The sequence below is a fragment of the Oncorhynchus mykiss genome, chromosome 4 (genome assembly GCF_057628025.1).
Source record: "Oncorhynchus mykiss isolate SJ-2025 chromosome 4, ASM5762802v1, whole genome shotgun sequence".
NCBI classification, from domain to species: domain Eukaryota; kingdom Metazoa; phylum Chordata; class Actinopteri; order Salmoniformes; family Salmonidae; genus Oncorhynchus; species Oncorhynchus mykiss.
In genome coordinates, this window is record NC_143025.1 from 6,749,303 (window position 1) to 6,772,490 (window position 23,188).

Below are 23,188 nucleotides of genomic sequence, written 5' to 3' on the forward strand. Positions count from 1 at the left end.
CTGACCAGTACCAGCTCCTTACGTTAAGCACGAGGAATCCGGACTCTGGGCTTAGGTCTGAATCCTGACTCTGCCAAAAACGTTTTTTGGAGTGGCCTCCCGGTCTTTCGTGCCAGCCGTGACCCTGTGTAATCCTGGGCCCTTTCTCTCGCTGCCTCCTTTCCCGCCAGGATCTCCTCTCACGTCCAGGATCCTTTCCCATTCAGGATGTCCTCCCAGGTCCATTCGTCCAGAAAACGCTGCTCCTCCCGGCCTCGCTGCTTGTTCCGTTTGTGGTGAGATGTTCTGTAATGCCCGTCGGAAGAAGTGGACCAAGGTGCAGCGTGGTACGTGTTCATGATCTTTATTTCTCAGAACACCAAAACAAAACAACAAAAGAATAACGAACAGTAGGTTCAGTAGGTTTCACAGAGCTAACAAAAAACAACATCCCACCACCTAAGGAGGCAAAACAGGCTGCCTAAGTATGATTCCCAATCAGAGACAACGATAGACAGCTGTCCCTGATTGAGAACCATACCCGGCTAAAACACAGAAACAGAAAACATTGAAATAAAGAAACTAGAATACCCACCCTAGTCAAATTACTTTAATGCCTTGTTGTAAACAGGATGTTTTGAATATTTTAATTCTCTACAGGCTTCCTTTTTTCACTCTGTCAATTAGGTTAGAATAACTACAATGTGGTTGATCCATCCTCAGTTTCTCGTATCACAGCCATTAAAATGGAACGGTTTAAATTCACGATCGGCCTCATGCTGAAAATCCCTGAGTGGTTCCTTCCTCTCCGGAACTGAGTGAGGAAGGACATCTGTCACTTTGTAGTGACTGGGTGCATTGATGCACCATCCAAAGGGTAATTAATAGCTTCACCATGTTCAAAGGGATATTCAATGTCTACTGATATTCAGGTATTCAGTGAATAATGATATTAACAATGATGGTGAGAACCCAGTATAGCCTAACCCATTAATTATAGGCTATTGTTGCTTTTTGTCTCTATAAGCATTATGTTTCAATGTCTATAGTCATGTGACAAAGAGTATTTTTTAGTTGAAACGTCCAAATGTTAGCCTGTACAGCATCCATACTGACCATTGACCTTACCCTCCATGTCAACTGTACAGCATCCATACTTACCATTGACCTTACCCTCCATGTCAACTGTACAGCATCCATACTTACCATTGACCTTACCCTCCATGTCATCTGTACAGCATCCATACTGACCATTAACCTTACCCTCCATGTCAACTGTACAGCACCTATACTAACCATTGACCTTACCCTCCATGTCAACTGTATAGCATCCATACCTGCCATTGACCTTACACTCCATGTCAACTGTACAGCATCCATACTTACCATTGACCTTACACTCCATGTCAACTGTACAGCATCCATACCTGCTATTGACTCAGTGGAGGCTCCTCAGAGGAGGAAGAGGAGGACCATCCTCCTCAGTGAATTTCAGAAATGTTTTTACTGTAAAACAATTAAAGTTATCCTTTTTCGATAAAACTGTACTGAATATATTCACATGTCACCAAATAACTGATTAAAACACATTATTTTGCAATGAAGGTCAACAGTAGCCTCAACAGCACTCTGTAGGGTAGCACCATTGTGTAGCCGGAGGACAGCTAGCTTCCGTCCTCCTCTGGGTACATTGACCTCAGTACAAAACCTAGGAGGCTCATGGTTCTCACCCCCTTCCATAGACTTACACAGTAATTATGACAACTTCCGGAGGACGTTCTTCAACCTATCAGAGCTCTTGTAGCATGAACTGACATGTTGTCCACCCAATCAAAGGATCAGAAAATGAATATAGTACTGAAAGCCTGAGCTACAGCTAGCTAGCACTGCAGTGCATAAAACGTGGTTGATCACTTACTGAGCTAGCAAATGCAGCTAGCTAATTTAGCCTACTGAAACACCCTGCTCAAACAGAGGGATGCTATGTTAGCTAGCTGGCTATAACAGAGGAATGCTATGTTAGCTAGCTGGCTATAACAGAGGGATGCTATGTTAGCTAGCTGGCTATAACAGGGGGATGCTATGTTAGCTAGCTGGCTATAACAGAGGGATGATATGTTAGCTAGCTGGCTATAACAGAGGGATGCTATGTTAGCTAGCTGGCTATAACAGAGGGATGCTATGTTAGCTAGCTGGCTATAACAGAGGGATGCTATGTTAGCTAGCTGGCTAAAACAGAGGGATGCTATGTTAGTTAGCTGGCTATAACAGAGGGATGCTATGTTAGCTAGCTGGCTATAACAGAGGGATGCTATGTTAGCTAGCTGGCTATAACAGAGGGATGCTATGTTAGCTAGCTGGCTATAACAGAGGGATGCTATGTTAGCTAGCTAGCTATAACAGAGGGATGCTATGTTAGCTAGCTGGCTATAACAGAGGGATGCTATGTTAGCTAGCTGGCTATAACAGAGGGACGCTATGTTAGCTAGCTGGCTATAACAGAGGGATGCTGTGTTAGCTAGCTGGCTATAACAGAGGGATGCTATGTTAGCTAGCTGGCTATAACAGAGGGATGCTATGTTAGCTAGCTGGCTATAACAGAGGGATGCTATGTTAGCTAGCTGGCTATAACAGAGGGAAGCTGTGTTAGCTAGCTGGCTATAACAGAGGGATGCTGTGTTAGCTAGCTGGCTATAACAGAGGGATGCTATGTTAGCTAGCTGGCTATAACAGAGGGATGCTATGTTAGCTAGCTGGCTATAACAGAGGGATGCTATGTTAGCTAGCTGACTATAGCAGATGGGTGCTATGTTAGCTAGCTGGCTATAACAGAGGGAAGCTGTGTTAGCTAGCTGGCTATAACAGAGGGAAGCTATGTTAGCTAGCTGGCTATAACAGAGGGATGCTGTGTTAGCTAGCTGGCTATAACAGAGGGATGCTATGTTAGCTAGCTGGCTATAACAGAGGGATGCTATGTTAGCTAGCTGGCTATAACAGAGGGATGCTATGTTAGCTAGCTGGCTATAACAGAGGGATGCTATGTTAGCTAGCTGACTATAGCAGAGGGATGCTATGTTAGCTAGCTGGCTATGACTTTACAACACAATACTGAAACTCTTCCAAGTCAAGTTAAGCTTTTTGTATTACTAATTTATTGCCACCAGGGCCCGCCTTTAGGACTGTACACTAACGTTACTGCATGATTGTAGAGGGTTTACTATCGCGTTAGTTTCATTAGCTATGTTGACTATGACGTTACTTTAGCTAATATGGTGACAACGATGTAGGCTGTGTGTAGCGGTTTGGGTTGGAACGTTTTTTTTTCGCTTGGTCATATACAGCTGATGTGTTGTCCATTGAAGTCCACAAGCGAAGGGAAAAGAAGGAATACAACGTGGCTGTCATGAGAGTGAACTCTGTTTACACTTGATCAGAAGTGTATTCATTCTTTATCAAACCACTGTACGTACCTACATTGCAGACCATTCGTCACAACTCTAAATTTGCAAACATTTCTAAAACCTGTTCTTTCTTTGTCATTATGGGGTATTGTGTGTAGATTGAAAGTAGGGAAAACTATTTAATACATTATAGAATAAGGCTGTAAAGTAACACAATGTGAAAAAAGTCAAGGGGTCTGAATACTTTCCGAATGCACTGCATTTTGCGTCTTATGAAATTGCCATGTTTGGCGTGCCAATGAATGACAAGGAGTTGACAAGATAGCAGAAACCGACTGACACCCAGGCTGTAAAGGGTCTGAAAGTCTTCAGAACATGGGCAGGACCAGGATGTATCACTGCTCATGACCTCGGTTGTTCCTCCATCAAGAGAGACAGATGGTGGATAGAAGGTGACACAACCCTGAACCATGTCTAGATGACTCTTATATATCCCTGATAGAACCCTTCTACTGAGCTGCTGCTGCTGCTGGGGGACAGACACTGGCTACATCCCAAATGGATCCCCATTACCTATAGGGTACACTACTTTAAACTAGTGGCCTATGGGGCCTGGTCAAAAGTAGTGTACTAAATAGTGACTAGGGTGTCATTCAGGCCTCAGGCACGTTCTTTCACTGGCGTCATTCAGGCCTCAAGCATACTGGTACATGCATCACTACACAGTTTAAACGGAACGGTTGAAATGCTCTTAACCTGTGTAATGTTTACATATTCACCTTAGATTACAGGAAGTACGAGGCGTTTACGATTATGAGGATGTAATAAAGTGATCATGACTCTAATCTGAGCTATTAATCCATATTGATCATGTAAATAGTGATACTGATGCTGAGCTACACTTGATAGAGGTTCAATCAGGAGTATAAATGAGAAACCCCCTGTAGGAAGTATTTTTGGAGGTTGATAAAACAATTCTTAAGTGGGATTCAAACTGTAGGGCCCAAATGAGTCAAGTGAAGCTGAGATGAGCCGTTGAATTGAAACAACTCTTACTGTAGGGCCCAAAGGAGTCAAGTGAAGCTGAGATGAGCCGTTGAATTGAAACAACTCTTACTGTAGGGCCCAAATGAGTCAAGTGAAGCTGAGATGAGCCGTTGAATTGAAACAACTCTTACTGTAGGGCCTAAATGAGTCAAGTGAAGCTGAGATGAGCCGTTGAATTGAAACAACTCTTACTGTAGGGCCCAAATGAGTCAAGTGAAGCTGAGATGAGCCGTTGAATTGAAACAACTCTTACTGTAGGGCCCAAATGAGTCAAGTGAAGCTGAGATGAGCCGTTGAATTGAAACAACTCTTACTGTAGGGCCCAAATGAGTCAAGTGAAGCTGAGATGAGCCGTTGAATTGAAACAACTCTTACTGTAGGGCCCAAAGGAGTCAAGTGAAGCTGAGATGAGCCGTTGAATTGAAACAACTCTTACTGTAGGGCCCAAATGAGTCAAGTGAAGCTGAGATGAGCCGTTGAATTGAAACAACTCTTACCGTAGGGCCCAAATGAGTCAAGTGAAGCTGAGATGAGCCGTTGAATTGAAACAACTCTTACTGTAGGGCCCAAATGAGTCAAGTGAAGCTGAGATGAGCCGTTGAATTGAAACAACTCTTACTGTAGGGCCCAAAGGAGTCAAGTGAAGCTGAGCTGTACACCGGACGTGCTACCTGTCCCAGACCTGCTATTTTCAACTCTCTAGAGACAGCAGGAGCGGTAGAGATACTCTTAATGATCGGCTATGAAAAGCCAACTGACATTTACTCCTGAGGTGCTGACCTGTTGCACCCTCGACAACCACTGTGAATATTATTGTTTGACCCTGCTGGTCATTTATGAACACTTCAACATCTTGGCCATGTTCTGTTATAATCTCCACCCGGCACAGCCAGAAGAGGACTGGCCACCTCTCATAGACTGGTTCCTCTCTAGGTTTCTTCCTGGGTTTTGGCCTTTCTAGGTTAGGTTTTCCTAGCCACCGTGCTTCTACACCTGAATTGCTTACTGTTTGGGGTTTTAGGCTGGGTTTCTGTACAGCACTTTGAGATATCAGCTGATTTAAGAAGGACTATATAAATACATTTGATTTGATCTGATTTGACTGCCGAACAACCCTTTCAGGTTCTGGACGGCAGGGTAGCCTATTGGTTAGAGCGTTGGACCTGAAGGTTGCAAATTCGAATCCCTGAGCTGACAAGGTATTTGTTCTTAACTGACTTGCCTGGTTAAATAAAGGTAAAATAAAAAAAACATGACCTTGTTTTCTGAGAGGTGCTATACCTTAAATAATCAAATGATGCATAATTGAAGGAGGCACGACACTGTCTCCGTTATGAATATATAGTATTTATTGTAAGTCCAAAGTTAAAAACATTGTTTTTTAAATTTTTTTTTAACATTTACATTCAGAATAAAGGAAATAATAGATAGTAAAGGGGACTTCTGAAAGTGGTTGAATTTCCTTAGACAGGGCTGGAATAAACCCAAATCTGGGCCACTGTACAATAACATTTTGGAGAACCCCCCCTCTTGGCAACGAAGAGAAAATGTTGCTGTTTTAAAGCTAATTTCCTGCAATTTTGCAATGACTTATGCCATGTTCTTATGTTATCTGATTGCCCAGTCGGTAATCTGTCCCTGTCAATAGACATGTTTACCATGTCTCAATAAAGATGTCTGACATCCTCCTTCTGATGGGTGTGAACTGACAGACACAGATTAAACAATGCCATTATAAAGGAGGCCGTCAAGCAGCACTCCGCACTTTTACCTGAAGCCCACTTCACCTGGACACTAACTATGGGGTGGACAACTCTGTGGTTGTGCGTTCTCGCTCTGCCACTAACGAGCGCCATCCAGGTGAAAGCCAAGAAAGGTAAGACGATACACGATCATTTTGGAAATAGCAGTGATTTATTTTGATCTATGCAGACAAAGACAAACAGTCAAACATAGAAATAGATACTGTATAGAGATGGCGCTAGATTAAGTTTCTATCTATTTCGAGTCAACTATCAGTCAAGAACAGACACATTTTGTTATTATGGACAGTCTTGGTTGGAGCAAATCTGAGTGCCGTCTGTCTAGGAGTGTCATATTTTTTAATATCTTGATTCACAATCCACTACAACTGGATATTTAGAAATACATGCTGCATTATTTACAATTTACAGCAAAGTTATAAAATTGTGTCTCTTTCTGATTCCATACATTTAAAGTGGGTAACGTTTTCTGTTTTCGTCTCCTCAGCGCGCCAGTCCAACCATGTGAACAGCATCTGCAGCACCTGGGGCAGAGAGCACTTCAAGACCTTCGATGGAGACGTGTACCAGTTCCCAGGGACGTGTGAATACAACCTGGCCTCCGACTGCCACTCTGAGTCCTACCAGGAGTTCTCTGTGCACCTGAAGAGGAACGAGGCTACTGAGGCTGAGGGGAACCCTACGGTCAAGCACGTAGTGGTCACTATCAACGACCTGGTCTTCCACCTGACCAAGACTCAGGTCGCGGTCAATGGAGAAATGTAAGTTTTCCACAAATGTTTTATGTTATGTGTCTTCTAATTCATCAGGGACGTCACACTGAGATTGACATCATTTTTCAAGTGAGCCATGAATTTTTTATTTTTTTTACCTTTATTTAGCCAGGCAAGTCAGCTAAGAACAAATTCTTATTTTCTATGATGGCCTAAGAACAGTGGGTTAACTGCCTGTTCAGGGGAAGATTGACAGATTTGTACCTTGTCAGCTCGGGGGTTTGAAATTACAACCCTCCGGTTACTAGTCCACCGCTCTAACCACTAAGCTACCCTGCCGCCCCAGTTACCCTGTCATAAAAAAAAATCATGTATTGATATCTATCTATCTATCTATCTATCTATCTATCTATCTATCTATCTATATATCTATATATCTATCTAACATTTCCTCTCTGTAAAAAGTAATGGATTTATATTATGCTGTTACCTATTCCCATCTGAGACAGTACTCTGACATATTTCCAGGGATTCCATTTTGAATTCAAAGGATTTAACTGTATTTTGTGTCTGTTTGTTGTTAATTGACAGGTTGGTACATTTCTATGTCATCTCTATCATTAATTATATTCTCCTTCTTTATTCCCAGTGTAACTCTGCCGTACTACAATGGAGGAGTCCAACTGGAGAGGAATGCAGTTTACACCAAACTCTACTCCAAGGTTGGCCTGGTTGTCATGTGGAACGGAGAAGATGCCGTCATGGTAAGCTTTTATGAGAATCAAAACGTTACTTAGAAGAATGCATACAGAAGTCTATTTATTTATTCGCTTTGTAAGAATCAATACGTTCACTGAAATGGACTGCTGTCATTAAACAGTGAACAGTGTGAAACGAACCCGTGCACATGGACAGATACCACGTGTGTGACTGTGTGAGAGTGAAGTCTTGTATCTCATCTCAACATCTGTGCTGCTGCCCGTGACAACGGCATTTCTCTGAGTCTACCTTAGAAAATAGTTGACCCATCACTGTTTGCGTTAGGTGGAGCTGGACACGGAGTACACCAACCGTACCTGTGGTCTCTGTGGAGACTTCAATGGCCTTCCAGTCCACAATGAGTTTGTTCATAACGGTGAGCATTTATAACAATTATTAGCATCACGAGTCATGAGCATTATAACATGAATAGTCATTTATAACGACTTTATATTAATATGTACAAGTATTTATAATAGCTTATTCCTGTAAGGTTTTATGGTGTTAAGTATAATCAATATATTCCAATAATATTATCATTTATTACATGTTTAGTCACTTATAACGACTTTCTAAGCATGTATCTAAATATTTATAATGATTTATTTAGTTGTTATTATTACCATGCTATTTATTAATATATTCTAAGTGACTGTTTTATATTCTTACATCAAGTAACATCATTGTAATTTCACACATGTTGTAAGTTCATTAATATACATGTATACACATTTATATGCGTTTCTAATCACTTATTGATGAAGGATGACATCGTTTTATTTCCGTGCAGGTCGTAAAGTGAGCCCCATTGAGTTTGGAAACAGACAGAAGGTCCACAGGCCCAACGAGGACTGTGAAGACCCCTATGAAGAGGAAGAGGAAGATGAACCTGCAGACGTTCAGCCTAAAGAGGACACATGCAAGGAGTTTGTAAGTTCTACCTCCAGTCTGTTCAGCCTGACAAGTAGACTACAGTATTTCACTTCACTTCATTCTATTGATGTATTTGACTGCCATATGGAACCAATTCATTTCAGATCTGGCATAATATTATTCGTATTGCAACTAAACTCGGAACATCTTCCTCGTCCTCTCCTCCTCCTCTGCCTCCTCCTCTCCCAATCCTTCTCTCCCTCCCTCTCCTCCCTCCACCTCCTCCTCCTCCCCTTCCTCCTCCCCATCCTCATCCTCTCCTCCTCCTCCACCTCTACCTCCTCCTGCTCCCCCTCCTCTCCCACTCCTTCTCTCCCTCCACTTCCTCCTCTTCTCCCGCCACCATCTCCTCCTTCTCTCCCTCCTCCTCCACCTCTACCTCCTCCCACTCCTCCTCTCCCTCCTCCACCACCTCCTCCTCTCCCTCATCATTCACCTATACCTTCTCCTCATTCACCTCTTCCTCCTCTTCCTCCTCCTTCCTCCTCAGCATGCCCAGTGTGACCAGCTCCTGCGCTCGCCGTTGTGGAGCTCCTGTGGTGCGGTCGTGAACCCTGAGCCCTACATCCAGGCCTGTGTTCAGGACCTGTGTGGCTGCAGCAACACTTCTGATAGCTTCTGTGTCTGCAGCACCCTGGCAGAGTACTCCAGACAGTGCTCCCACGCCGGGGGACAGCCACCCCACTGGAGAACAACAGCCTTCTGTGGTAATGGGACATCTCAATAACTGTCTGGGTGTTCAGGAAAACATTTACTGGATGACAGTAGAGTTGTAGATCAAAAAGTCACATGCAAAAAATAACTCTTTATTGTCCATAGTCAACTTCAGATCACACAAATGTCTTAAAAAATAAATAAGTATACATATATACATATTTACATATAATAATTAAATGTACTATAATTTATTTCCTTTGTTTTCTTAGACAAGCAGTGTCCGTTCAACATGGTCTATCTGGAGAGTGGCTCTCCCTGCATGGATACCTGTACCCACTCAGACACCAGCTCACTGTGTGAAGAACACCTGATGGACGGCTGCTTCTGCCCTCACGGTCAGCCTTTAACCAGATCACACCGCAATGTATCAGTATTACAGTGATGATAGAGATCTAGAACACACCTCAATGTATCAGTATAACAGTGATGGTAGAGATCTAGAACACACCTCAATGTATCAGTATAACAGTGATGGTAGAGATCTAGAACACACCTCAATGTATCAGTATAACAGTGATGATAGAGATCTAGAACACACCTCAATGTATCAGTATAACAGTGATGATAGAGATCTAGAACACACCTCAATGTATCAGTATAACAGTGATGATAGAGAACTAGAACATACCTCAATGTATCAGTATAACAGTGATGGTAGAGATCTAGAACACACCTCAATGTATCAGTATAACAGTGATGATAGAGAACTAGAACACACCTCAATGTATCAGTATAACAGTGATGATAGAGATCTAGAACATACCTCAATGTATCAGTATAACAGTGATGATAGAGAACTAGAACACACCTCAATGTATCAGTATAACAGTGATGATAGAGATCTAGAACACACCTCAATGTATCAGTATAACAGTGATGATAGAGATCTAGAACATACCTCAATGTATCAGTATAACAGTGATGATAGAGAACTAGAACACACCTCAATGTATCAGTATAACAGTGATGATAGAGATCTAGAACACACCTCAATGTATCAGTATAACAGTGATGACAGAGATCTAGAACACACCTCAATGTATCAGTATAACAGTGATGGTAGAGATCTAGAACACACCTCAATGTATCAGTATAACAGTGATGACAGAGATCTAGAACACACCTCAATGTATCAGTATAACAGTGATGATAGAGATCTAGAACACACCTCAATGTATCAGTATAACAGTGATGATAGAGATCTAGAACACACCTCAATGTATCAGTATAACAGTGATGATAGAGATCTAGAACACACCTCAATGTATCAGTATAACAGTGATGATAGAGATCTAGAACACACCTCAATGTATCAGTATAACAGTGATGATAGAGATCTAGAACACACCTCAATGTATCAGTATAACAGTGATGACAGAGATCTAGAACACACCTCAATGTATCAGTATAACAGTGATGGTAGAGATCTAGAACACACCTCAATGTATCAGTATAACAGTGATGACAGAGATCTAGAACACACCTCAATGTATCAGTATAACAGTGATGGTAGAGATCTAGAACACACCTCAATGTATCAGTATAACAGTGATGACAGAGATCTAGAACACACCTCAATGTATCAGTATAACAGTGATGATAGAGATCTAGAACACACCTCAATGTATCAGTATAACAGTGATGATAGAGATCTAGAACACACCTCAATGTATCAGTATAACAGTGATGATAGAGATCTAGAACACACCTCAATGTATCAGTATAACAGTGATGATAGAGATCTAGAACACACCTCAATGTATCAGTATAACAGTGATGATAGAGATCTAGAACACACCTCAATGTATCAGTATAACAGTGATGATAGAGATCTAGAACACACCTCAATGTATCAGTATAACAGTGATGGTAGAGATCTAGAACACACCTCAATGTATCAGTATAACAGTGATGACAGAGATCTAGAACACACCTCAATGTATCAGTATAATAGTGATGATAGAGATCTAGAACACACCTCAATGTATCAGTATAACAGTGATGATAGAGATCTAGAACACACCTCAATGTATCAGTATACCACTCTGTAGGGACTGTGGTGATTGATGTTAGTAACACGTTGTCTGTTTTCACCACTCTGTAGGGACTGTGGTGATGTTAGTATCACGTTGTCTGTTTTCACCACTCTGTAGGGACTGTGTTAGTATCACGCTGTCTGTTTTCACCACTCTGTAGGGACTGTGGTGATGTTAGTAACACGTTGTCTGTTTTCACCACTCTGTAGGGACTGTGGTGATGTTAGTAACACGTTGTCTGTTTTCACCACTCTGTAGGGACTGTGGTGATGTTAGTAACACGTTGTCTGTTTTCACCACTCTGTAGGGACTGTGGTGATGTTAGTAACACGTTGTCTGTTTTCACCACTCTGTAGGGACTGTGTTAGTAACACGTTGTCTGTTTACACCACTCTGTAGGGACTGTGTTAGTAACATGTTGTCTGTTTTCACCACTCTGTAGGGACTGTGGTGATGTTAGTAACACGTTGTCTGTTTTCACCACTCTGTAGGGACTGTGTTAGTAACACGTTGTCTGTTTTCACCACTCTGTAGGGACTGTGGTGATGTTAGTAACATGTTGTCTGTTTTCACCACTCTGTAGGGACTGTGTTAGTAACACGTTGTCTGTTTTCACCACTCTGTAGGGACTGTGGTGATGTTAGTAACATGTTGTCTGTTTTCACCACTCTGTAGGGACTGTGTTAGTAACATGTTGTCTGTTTTCACCACTCTGTAGGGACTGTGGTGATGTTAGTAACATGTTGTCTGTTTTCACCACTCTGTAGGGACTGTGTTAGTAACACGTTGTCTGTTTTCACCACTCTGTAGGGACTGTGTTAGTAACATGTTGTCTGTTTTCACCACTCTGTAGGGACTGTGGTGATGTTAGTAACACGTTGTCTGTTTTCACCACTCTGTAGGGACTGTGTTAGTAACACGTTGTCTGTTTACACCACTCTGTAGGGACTGTGGTGATGTTAGTAACATGTTGTCTGTTTTCACCACTCTGTAGGGACTGTGTTAGTATCACGTTGTCTGTTTTCACCACTCTGTAGGGACTGTGGTGATGTTAGTAACATGTTGTCTGTTTTCACCACTCTGTAGGGACTGTGGTGATGTTAGTAACACGTTGTCTGTTTTCACCACTCTGTAGGGACTGTGTTAGTAACACGTTGTCTGTTTTCACCACTCTGTAGGGACTGTGTTAGTAACACGTTGTCTGTTTTCACCACTCTGTAGGGACTGTGTTAGTAACACGTTGTCTGTTTTCACCACTCTGTAGGGACTGTGGTGATGTTAGTAACATGTTGTCTGTTTTCACCACTCTGTAGGGACTGTGTTAGTAACACGTTGTCTGTTTTCACCACTCTGTAGGGACTGTGGTGATGTTAGTAACACGTTGTCTGTTTTCACCACTCTGTAGGGACTGTGGTGATGTTAGTAACATGTTGTCTGTTTCCACCACTCTGTAGGGACTGTGTTAGTATCACGTTGTCTGTTTTCACCACTCTGTAGGGACTGTGGTGATGTTAGTAACACGTTGTCTGTTTTCACCACTCTGTAGGGACTGTGGTGATGTTAGTATCACGTTGTCTGTTTTCACCACTCTGTAGGGACTGTGTTAGTATCACGTTGTCTGTTTTCACCACTCTGTAGGGACTGTGGTGATGTTAGTAACATGTTGTCTGTTTTCACCACTCTGTAGGGACTGTGTTTGATGACATCTCAAAGAGGGGGTGTGTCACTCAGGACCAGTGTCAGTGCAAACACGACAAAGTTTACAACTCTGGAGAAGTATTCAGACAGGACCGTGAGGAATGGTGAGTCAAAGGTTTAGACTTCAAGTGCTCAATGTAAAGCACTGAACTGTTAACATAACAAGTTACATTAAGACAGAAGTCGTAACAGAGGTTTCGGGTACTTGGTTTATCCTGTAAATGACTTCATGTGTTCTGTGTCTGTGATTCAGTGTCTGTCCCCATGATCTTTGGTCCTGTAAATTACTTCATAATTTGTCCTGTGTCTGTGAATCAGTGTCTGTCATCATGGTCAGTGGTCCTGTAAATGACTTCATTATGTGTCTGTGTCTGTGTTCTGTGTCTGTCTGTGATTCAGTGTCTGTCATCATGGTCAGTGGTCCTGTAAATTACTTCATCATGTGTTCTGTGTCTGTCTGAGATTCAGTGTCTGTCATCATGGTCAGTGGTCCTGTAAATGACTTCATCATGTGTCTGTGTCTGTGTTCTGTGTCTGTCTGTGATTCAGTGTCTGTCATCATGGTCAGTGGTCCTGTAAATGACTTCATCATGTGTCTGTGTCTGTGTTCTGTGTCTGTCTGTGATTCAGTGTCTGTCATCATGGTCAGTGGTCCTGTAAATGACTTCATCATGTGTCTGTGTCTGTGTTCTGTGTCTGTCTGTGATTCAGTGTCTGTCATCATGGTCAGTGGTCCTGTAAAAGTCTACCCAGCCCTGCTACATGTGCCGTTGAGGAGGGTTCACACGTGACAACCTTCGATGGGAAAGCGTTCACCTTCCATGGGGACTGTTACTACCCGTTAGCCAAGGTGGAAAGCAAGGTAACTGACAATTACACTATACTTTTCTGGAGAGACAATCTAGATGAGAAGTGGATGACATTTTATATGTCACAATGTTTTCTCATCATTTTTTTGTTTGTTTTTTCCTTCTCTGTTTCAGGATGAAGCCAGTCCAAAGTTCACTGTCCTGGTCCAGCTGGTTCCCTGTATAAGACAGAAGTTTGACACTTGCCTCAAGAGTGTTGTGGTCTTACTAAACAATGATAGAAACAACGTGAGTATTGCCTTCATTAAAAGACGGAGACTTGACATATACTGTACACTTGAACATATACATGTTGTATTTTATACACTACCTCTGTGTATTTACAGTCAGGTCCAAATTAAAAGGCATCCTTGAAAAATATTATTATTAAATGAAGCTCTTTGGCCACACACCAATGGTGGGTTTGGTGTCAAAAAGGAGGATCATGTGCAAAACAGAGCCTGATTCCTGCTGTATAAAATGGTGGTGGATCTTTGATGTTAATGGGGCTGTTGTGCTTCCACTGGTCTGTATGGGAGGAATGGTCTAAGATACTTCCCAATGTGTTCTCCAATCTCCTAAAACCTTGTAGAGAAAGGCTCAGTGTTGTTATCCTCGCAGGGTGAGGTATTGAAAAATAATGAAAACAGAGGTGCCAATCATTTTGGATCTGACGATAAGTACTTACATGTAAGTGAAATGTATATACTGCACAGCTAGTCTTGTGTTGAATAGGATTAGTTGATCATGGCTGTTGTTTTCTTTTCCAGGCTTTGGTGATTACCGCCGATGGGAAAGTCAGCCACAATGCACAGATCACTCTTCCTTACAACACAGGTGGGACATGGAAGAATTAACAATAATGCGATATGTGTGATATATGGCCAATATACCATGGCTAATGGCTGTTCATGGGCACGACACAACTTCCCTTACCAATGGTACATTGGTCATACACTACAATCCCCCAAGGTGCCTTACTGCTGCTATAAACTGGTTGCCAACATAATTAGAGCAGTAAAATGGTAAATGGTTTGTCACCCCGTCTGATATACCACATCTGTCAGCCAATCAGCATTGAGGGCTAGAACCCCTCAGTTTATAATAAATATTATGCACACTTTTAAAAGTTATGAAAGTGCAACCAGTAACATGTAATGAAACATAGAATGAAACATTAGCCTGTATAGATATCAACTACATAATTCTATTTATTATTACACGCTACTTCCAAAGCTATTGACACAGTAATAAGTACAGTAATGTTTAGTGTGATTAACCTTTCTGATCTCCCCATCCCGGATCCGGGTTCGTGAATACAGACTCAAGCTCATTACCATAACGCAACGTTAACTATTCATGAAAATCGCAAATGAAATGAAATAAATATGCTAGCTCTCAAGCTTAGCCTTTTGTTAACAACACTGTCATCTCAGATTTTCAAAATATGCTTCTCAACCATTGCAAAACAAGCATTTGTGTAACAGTATTGATGGCTAACGTAGCATTTAGCATTAACATTCAGCTGGCAACATTTACACAAAAAAACAGAAAAGCATTCAAAAAAATCATTTACCTTTGAAGAACTTCAGATGTTTTCAATGAGGAGACTCTCAGATAGCAAATGTTCAGTTTTTCCTGAAAGATTATTTGTTTAGGACAAATCGCTCCGTTTTCTGCGTCACGTTTAGCTATGAAAAAAACCCTGTATCCAGGATTGTGTAAATCTATCAGCAAGCTCATTAGCATAACACAACGTTAACTATTTATGAAAATCGCAAATGAAATGAAATAAATATGCCATCTCTCAAGCTTAGCCTTTTGTAAACAACACTGTCATCTCAGATTTTCAAAATATGCTTCTCAACCATAGGAAAACAATAATTTGTGTAAAAGTAGCTAGCTAGAGTTAGCATTTCGCGTTAGCATTTAGCGTTAGCATTAGCGTTAGCATCCAGCACGCAACATTAACAAAAACATAAAAGCCTTCAAATAAAATCATTTACCTTTGAAGAACTTCTGATGTTTTCAATGAGGATACTCTCAGTTAGATAGCAGATGCTCAGTTTTTCCAAAAAGATTCCTTGTGTATTAGAAATAGCTCTGTTTTATACATCACATTTGGCCACCAAAAAAAATCCATAAATTCAGTCCTCAAAACGCAAACTTTTTTCCAAATTAACTCCATAATATCGACTGAAAACATGGCAAACGTTGTTTAGAATCAATCATCAAGGTGTTTTTCACATATCTCTTCATTGATACATCGTTCTTGGACACATGCTTTCTCCCCTGAATCAAATGGTAAAGTGGAAGCAGCTGGCAATTGCGCACCGAATTCGACGCAGGACACCAGGCGGACACTTGGGAAATGTAGTCTCTTATGGTCAATCTTCCAATGATATGCCTACAAATACGTCACAATGCTGCTAAGACCTTGGGCGAACGACAGAAAGTGTAGGCTCATTCGTTGCGCAATCACAGCCATATAAGGAGAGAATGGAAAACAGAGCTTCAGAAATTCTGCTAATTCCTGGGTGATGCATCATCTTGGTTTCGCCTGTAGAATGAGTTCTGGGGCACTTACAGACAAAATCTTTGCAGATTCTGAAACTTCAGAGTGTTTTCTTTCCAAAACTGTCAAGAATATGCATAGTCGAGCATCTTTTCGTGACAAAATATCGCGCTTAAAACGGGAAAGTTTTTTATCCAAAAATGAAATAGCGCCCCTAGAGCTCTAAGAGGTTAAATAGATTTTTTAAAATAAAAAATGAATCATATTTAATTGAATGATTATTACCCCCAAACCCCCCTTTCTGTTCCCAACTGACATTAGTGTACAGTGTCTATATTAGGACAACGTCAGTCTCAGCAGGAGCTCTTTCAGTCTTGTTCTAAGCTGACATTAGTGTACAGTGTCTATATTAGGACAACCTCTGTCTCAGCAGGAACTCTTTCAGTCTTGTTCCCATCTGTCATTAGTCTATTTGTTTTTCTTCCCATAGCTGACATCAGTGTGTTCAAGCCATCGTCCTTCCACGTGATGCTCCAGACCAGCTTTGGTCTGCAGGTTCAGATCCAGCTGGTCCCCATCATGCAGGTCTATGTCACCCTGGACGAGAGCTACAAGACCAAGACACAAGGTAAGTTAACTCCCAAGCTGTAGGCATATAGCTCTGAAGGTGAGCAGATATCAGTTATATACGGAGTTTATATGGTGTTGATTTTTGTTGGGTGTAGGTTTATATGGTGTTGATTTCTGTTTCGTGAAAGTTTATATGGTGTTGAATTCTGTTTGGTGTAGGTTTATATGGTGTTGATTTCTGTTTCTATTTCTTCTAGGTCTGTGTGGGAACTTCAACAAGGTTCTGTCTGATGACATGAAGACCCCCCAGGGTATGGTGGAGGGAACAGCCTCTTCATTTGGGAACTCCTGGAAGGCTAATCCTACCTGCAGAGACAGAGAGGAGAGGCTGGACGACCCCTGCTCCCTCAGCGTGGAGAATGGTAAGCCCTCTTCACTAACTCTTTAATTGAAGGTTAACCCTTACATAACTCAATGAAAAGCAGAACATAAGCATTTCATAAAAGTTTATGTCAACAACCGCAGTATCATGTCGTTGGATTCAAATCGATGCAGGAAGCAGCAGTTTATACTGTATCAGACATATTTGAACTCTTACCACGTTCTGTTTACTCAGAGAACTATGCTAAACATTGGTGCTCCATGCTAAGAAGTTCTGACAGCACTTTTGCCAAGTGCCATGCCATGGTGGACCCCGAGCTTTACTACAAGGTAATACATTATCTATAACTGTAACTGTTACATTTCATTGAGTTACATCTGGTTTGGAATGCTCACAATTATACTGTTTGTTATACTGTTTGTCATGCGAATGGCCAATGAAATTTGTTTTATATTTATTACGTATGGAACATTTACTTAAACTTGATATTTTCTGCAGCGATGCACGTACGCTAGCTGCAACTGTGAGAAGAGTGAAGACTGCCTGTGTGCCGTCTTCTCCTCCTATGTGCGAGACTGTGCTACCAAGGGAGTGGTCCTGTCGGGCTGGAGAGAGAACGTGTGTGGTAAGTGATTTACACTTCTCATATTTATGTCTTGTCGTATATTGGTGAAAGGAGATGACAGTATAGGCCTCTCCTGACTATCAATGAAAGGTTCACTGATATTCTCATTAGAATATATGCATTCTGCAAATGGTTCTACTGCCATCGCTAAAAGTATGAGAGACAGGGGACAACCTTGGCGGATTCCACTGCCATTGCAAAAAGTAGGGGAGACATGGGGTAACCCTGACAAATTCCCCTTGCGATGCCCGGTCAAACGGTTGTGGATGTTTGTAAAAGTTTTTATTTTATTGTGATGTCAACTTTTACCTGTTACGGCTGGGGCTTCCGCTAGCGGAACGTTTCGACAACATCCAGTGAAATTGCAGAGCGCGAAATCCAAAAGAAATTATTATAAATATTTAACTTTGATACAATCACAAGGTAATACACCAAGTTGAAGTTGAACTTCTTGTTAATCCAGCCACTGTGTCAGATTTCAAAAAGGCTTTACGGCGAAAGCAAACCATGCTATTATCTGAGGACAGCACCCCATCAAACAAACACATGACAGTCACATTTCAACCCGCCAGGCGCGAAACTCAGAAATAACGATATAATTCATGCCTTACCTTTGAAGATCTTCTTCTGTTGGCACTCCAATATGTCCCATAAACATCACAAATGGTCCTTTTTTTCTATTAATTCCGTCGTTATTTCTCCAAAATGTCAATTTATTTTGCGCGTTGATTCAGAAAAACACCAGTTCCAACTCGCCCAATATGACTACACATTATCGAATAAGTTACCTGTAATCCTGGTCCAAACATTTCAAACAACTTTCCCAATACAACTTTAGGGACTTTATACTGTAAAAAATGTATCAAATTTAAGACGGAATAAACCGTTTTCAATAGCAGATAAAAATGCAATTGGAGCGAGCGCCAGGTCGCGCTCCCCAAACACAACTGTATACCAGACTCGACCCTCGTTCTGAACAGCCATACTTCTTCATTACTCAAAATAAAACATCAACCAATTTCTAAAGACTGTTGACATCTAGTGGAAGCCATTGGAACTGCAACCAGATCCCTCAGAAATGTAGATTCCCATAGAAATCCAATTGAAAACATGGTCACCTCAACAACAACAAAATTCCTGGATGGTTTGTCCTTGGGGTTTTGCCTGCCAAATAAGTTCTGTTATACTCACAGATGTAATTTTAACAGTTTTAGAAACTTTAGAGTGTTTTCTATCCGAAACCAATTATATGCATATCCTAGCTTCTGGGCCTGGGTAGCAAGCAGTTTAATTTGGGCACTCTTTTCATCCTGACGTGAAAATACCGCCCCCTATCCCAAACAGGTTAACAACACTTACTTACTTAATCCTCTTCCTTCCTGAAGTAAAAAATAACCTTTAGTAAAGTTTTCCAACACTGCCAATCTTAACTTTATCCAACACTTTCCATATTTCCCTACAAACAGACAAATACATTGGTAACTGCCCAGCGTCTCAGACCTACTCTGACCAGCTCCAGAGATGTCAACTGACCTGTAGCTCCCTGGCCAGCAAAAGCCAGGGTTGTACCAATGACTTCCTCCCCGTGGATGGTTGTTCTTGCCCGGACGGACTCTACATGGATGACAGGGGCACCTGTGTACCCATGGACAAATGCCCCTGCTTCCACAACGGGGTCCACATCAAGCCTGGGAAGTCCATCAACATTCAGGAGGAACACTGGTAAGAGACTGTTTCCATCTAATAAAGTGTCTAGCTACCTATTTAAGTGACTACTTACCTACCTACCTACCTACCTACCCATCTACTTATTTACCTAATTTACCTACCTACCAAAGCAGCAAATTTGTCATATTACCTGCTAGTATAAAAAGTACACAGTCCTGCAATGTTACTCCAATATTAAAATATCTCTTGACATCATGTGTGTTCTTCTAGTGTCTGCAACAATGGGAAGCTTCACTGCCGTTCGTGGAAGATGCGTTCAGAGAGTAGTAAGTAGCCTTTCTGTGTCCCCTTGCTATTCATATCCCATTAATCCTCTGATGTATACAGTATTGTACCTAGACTTGGGTTCAAATACTATATGAGAGATCATGTCAATTACTTGAGTCCAGGACTAGGCTTAAATCTGTTTTAAACTAATTTGACAACTTATTGTGTAATAATAATGAAACTGCTTCTGTTACAGCCTGCCAGTCGCCAAAGGTGTTCTTGAACTGCTCCAATGACCTGGGAGTACAGTGTACACGGAGCTGTAGGAACCCGGATTTCATGGACTGTGTGAGTTGACTTGTTGACTTCCACTAGTACCTGACCTAAGGGTTGACTTCTTTATTTAATTCCCGTCTCTCTCCTTGACCACAGTTCGCCGCAGAGTGTGAGTCTGGGTGCAAGTGTCCCACGAGTCTGTGGGAGGATGGGAAAGGCATGTGTGTGAATAAACATGAATGCCCATGCAGCCATGACGGATTCCTCTACGCCCCAGGAAAACAGATCCCAAACGGATGTAACACTTGGTGAGTTATTGAGGTTTTATGGTTATACGTTACTTTCTGATCAAAAACGATACAATGTGAGGTTATGCGGTATGATATGACGTTATATGATACAATACCATATAAAAAGGAATGGAGATGAAAATGAAATGGAATGAGATTTCATGACACGAGATGAGGGCTTCCTTCATCCTCTCTAGCTAATGTGATCAGGATTGTATTTGAAGAGGATTTTTGACTTAGTGTCTCTCATACTGTACACATGTAGCACCTGTAAGAGTGGGAAATGGAAGTGCACAGATAAGAAGTGCCCAGGAACCTGTACCATCTACGGCAGTGGCCATTACAAAACCTTTGATGAGCGCACGTATGGCTTCCAAGGAAAATGTGGCTATGTGGCTGTCCAGGTAATTAATGCTTATCAGGACATTTCAATACAATGCAATACATTTCAATTCAATTGTGATGTGTTTTTATACAAAGAAATATGTTTGTATAATAGTACTGCTACTGTCTTCTATATTACCAACTAATCATTTAAATTGGAAAAGTCTCATTTGGTTTCTAAAGTACTCTCTCCCTCTGTCTCTCTTTAAGAACAAATGTGGGAACCGGCCTGTCCAGGACAAATTCATGGTGATCACAGAGAACATACCGTGTGGAACCACAGGCACCACTTGCTCCAAGTCTGTCAGGGTTCAACTGGGGGTAAGACTGGACAAATGATACACTCCAACAGGCGGCTGGTGGCACCTTCAATGGGAAGGATGGGCTCATAGTAATGGCTGGAACGGAATGAATTGAATGGCATGAAATGCATGACTGGTTTTGATGTGTTTGATACCATTTCATTTACTCCACTCCAGGCTTTATATTGAGCCATTCTCCTCTCTATACCCGTTGGATCATAATGAGAGATCATTTGACATTCATACATACAAAAAATACATCATTTAGCATTATTTAGCAAATGCTCTTATTCAGAGCGACTTATTCAGAGAGACAGGACAATTAGTGAATTCAACTAAAGTAGGTCAAATCACCATCACAATCATTGCAAGTAAAACTTTCTTCCAAATAGCCACTAACTGCAAAAATCAGTACGACATTCAAGACATTTTTTTTCTTCATATAAAGCTTTATAAAGTGTATTGTCTGTCAAATTCCGGTAACTTTCCCCAAATTCCCTGTTTTTCCAGAAATCGTAATTACAAATTTTCGGAAATTATAAGGGAATAAGGAGGCAATCCTTGAATCCTCCAACAAGGATTTCTGGAAAAACTGGGATTTTGGGGAAAAAACATTTCAGCCCTAATTATCTGTGAACAGGAAGTGATAAATCCTTATCTTTACAGAGAACAGAGCTGAAACTATCAAAGGGGACCCATGAAGTGGTGGACCTAGGAGTGGGCTCTCAGATCCAGTACCGAGTGAGGACCGTCGGTCTGTACCTGATTGTTGAGTCAGACATCGGGATCGCAGTGCTGTGGGACCGCAAAACTACCGTCCGCATCGTCCTGGAGCCACAGCATAGTGTAAGTTTAGTGTTGAAGGGTTAACACATAGAGAGCCTGTGATGAAATAGATGAACAAGACATCAGACATCAGAGTGCATTTTGTATTGCTAACAGTGATTGATTTGGTACAGTTCCACTGTGTTTGCCTTATCGTTTCTATGTGTCTATAGGGAGCAGTGTGCGGCCTGTGTGGGAACTATAATGGAGAAGGCAGAGATGACTTCACCACACAAGGTCAGATGATAGTCAGCAGCCCTGTGGAGTTTGCTAACAGCTGGAAAGTGTCAAGCACTTGTCCCGACGCAGAAAGCAACGTGGACCCATGTGGAGCCAGACCCAACCGTCACAACTGGGCTAAGATGCAGTGCAGCATCATCACAGGAAAGACTTTCCAACTGTGTCACAAGAAGGTACAGTGCTGAAACGGATTGCTATGTATAAACCGTACAACTAGAAACCAGGTGAAAGGTTCAGACAGAACACTGATAGGATGGTGGACAGTCAAACTTCTGAACCAAAAAATACACCCAAATCGTTTTAAACATTGACTTTCTTGTCATCCTCGATGATTTTATTCATGAACATGTCTGTTGTTAAATGTGTTTTGAATAATTCTCTAAGAAACCAAAAAAATTATAATACAGTATTAGTGCATCATGTGTGTTCTCTCTGTATGTGTTTTACAGGTAGACCCTAGTCTGTACTTTGAGAACTGTGTGAAAGACTCCTGTGCCTGTGATACTGGCGGAGACTGTGAGTGTTTCTGTACAGCTGTAGCAGCCTACGCCCAGGCCTGCACCGAAGCTGGAGTCTGTGTTGCATGGCGAACACCAGAAATTTGTCGTAAGTACAACACATTTTTTGGGGTTCATTATGCTTGTGTCCCAAAGGTCACACACTTCCACTGTTTGACTGTCAGGCTTGGCATTGAAATGATTTGGCATGTCTGGTGTAATTTGACTGATTAGAATTTACAATGCTAAGTAAATGAATATGCTGTTGAAAGAACCCAAACATGGTGACAATGTGAGGATGTGGATCTAAAGTATATTTTAGCTGGTTGGTTTAAATAGATATCTTAATGTGTAACATTACAGTGGATGATTTTGACCAGGGTACATAGGGTTCTGATAAAAAGTAATGCACTTCATATGGAATAGGGTGCCATTTGCTGAGGGCAATGTGTA

At 41.5% G+C, this 23,188-nt stretch overlaps 1 protein-coding gene and 1 long non-coding RNA gene across 2 annotated transcripts in view; one reads left to right on the forward strand and one right to left on the reverse strand.

Annotated features, from left to right (window-relative positions):
* Positions 1 to 6,102: 6,102 nt before the first annotated feature.
* Positions 6,103 to 23,188, forward strand: part of LOC110522698 (uncharacterized) — a 33,999-nt gene continuing 16,913 nt past the window's right edge. Inside the window, exons 1-24 of the mRNA XM_090230998.1 lie at positions 6,103 to 6,303; positions 6,678 to 6,951; positions 7,553 to 7,667; positions 7,948 to 8,038; positions 8,453 to 8,592; positions 9,086 to 9,302; positions 9,522 to 9,647; positions 13,036 to 13,150; positions 13,758 to 13,908; positions 14,030 to 14,143; positions 14,665 to 14,731; positions 16,900 to 17,037; positions 17,237 to 17,401; positions 17,596 to 17,690; positions 17,860 to 17,986; positions 19,453 to 19,708; positions 19,925 to 19,980; positions 20,178 to 20,269; positions 20,354 to 20,505; positions 20,753 to 20,891; positions 21,082 to 21,192; positions 21,840 to 22,019; positions 22,172 to 22,411; positions 22,688 to 22,844. Of these exons, the coding sequence (XP_090087124.1) occupies positions 6,228 to 6,303; positions 6,678 to 6,951; positions 7,553 to 7,667; positions 7,948 to 8,038; positions 8,453 to 8,592; positions 9,086 to 9,302; positions 9,522 to 9,647; positions 13,036 to 13,150; positions 13,758 to 13,908; positions 14,030 to 14,143; positions 14,665 to 14,731; positions 16,900 to 17,037; positions 17,237 to 17,401; positions 17,596 to 17,690; positions 17,860 to 17,986; positions 19,453 to 19,708; positions 19,925 to 19,980; positions 20,178 to 20,269; positions 20,354 to 20,505; positions 20,753 to 20,891; positions 21,082 to 21,192; positions 21,840 to 22,019; positions 22,172 to 22,411; positions 22,688 to 22,844 (3,394 nt within the window). The 5' untranslated portion in view covers positions 6,103 to 6,227. The remainder of the gene's footprint in view (positions 6,304 to 6,677; positions 6,952 to 7,552; positions 7,668 to 7,947; positions 8,039 to 8,452; positions 8,593 to 9,085; positions 9,303 to 9,521; positions 9,648 to 13,035; positions 13,151 to 13,757; positions 13,909 to 14,029; positions 14,144 to 14,664; positions 14,732 to 16,899; positions 17,038 to 17,236; positions 17,402 to 17,595; positions 17,691 to 17,859; positions 17,987 to 19,452; positions 19,709 to 19,924; positions 19,981 to 20,177; positions 20,270 to 20,353; positions 20,506 to 20,752; positions 20,892 to 21,081; positions 21,193 to 21,839; positions 22,020 to 22,171; positions 22,412 to 22,687; positions 22,845 to 23,188) is intronic.
* Positions 14,587 to 16,038, reverse strand: LOC149983682 (uncharacterized). The gene is made up of 3 exons (XR_016495057.1): positions 15,901 to 16,038; positions 15,471 to 15,532; positions 14,587 to 14,719 (listed from the first exon to the last, which is right to left on the reverse strand). It is a non-coding gene; the product is annotated as an uncharacterized LOC149983682 (long non-coding RNA).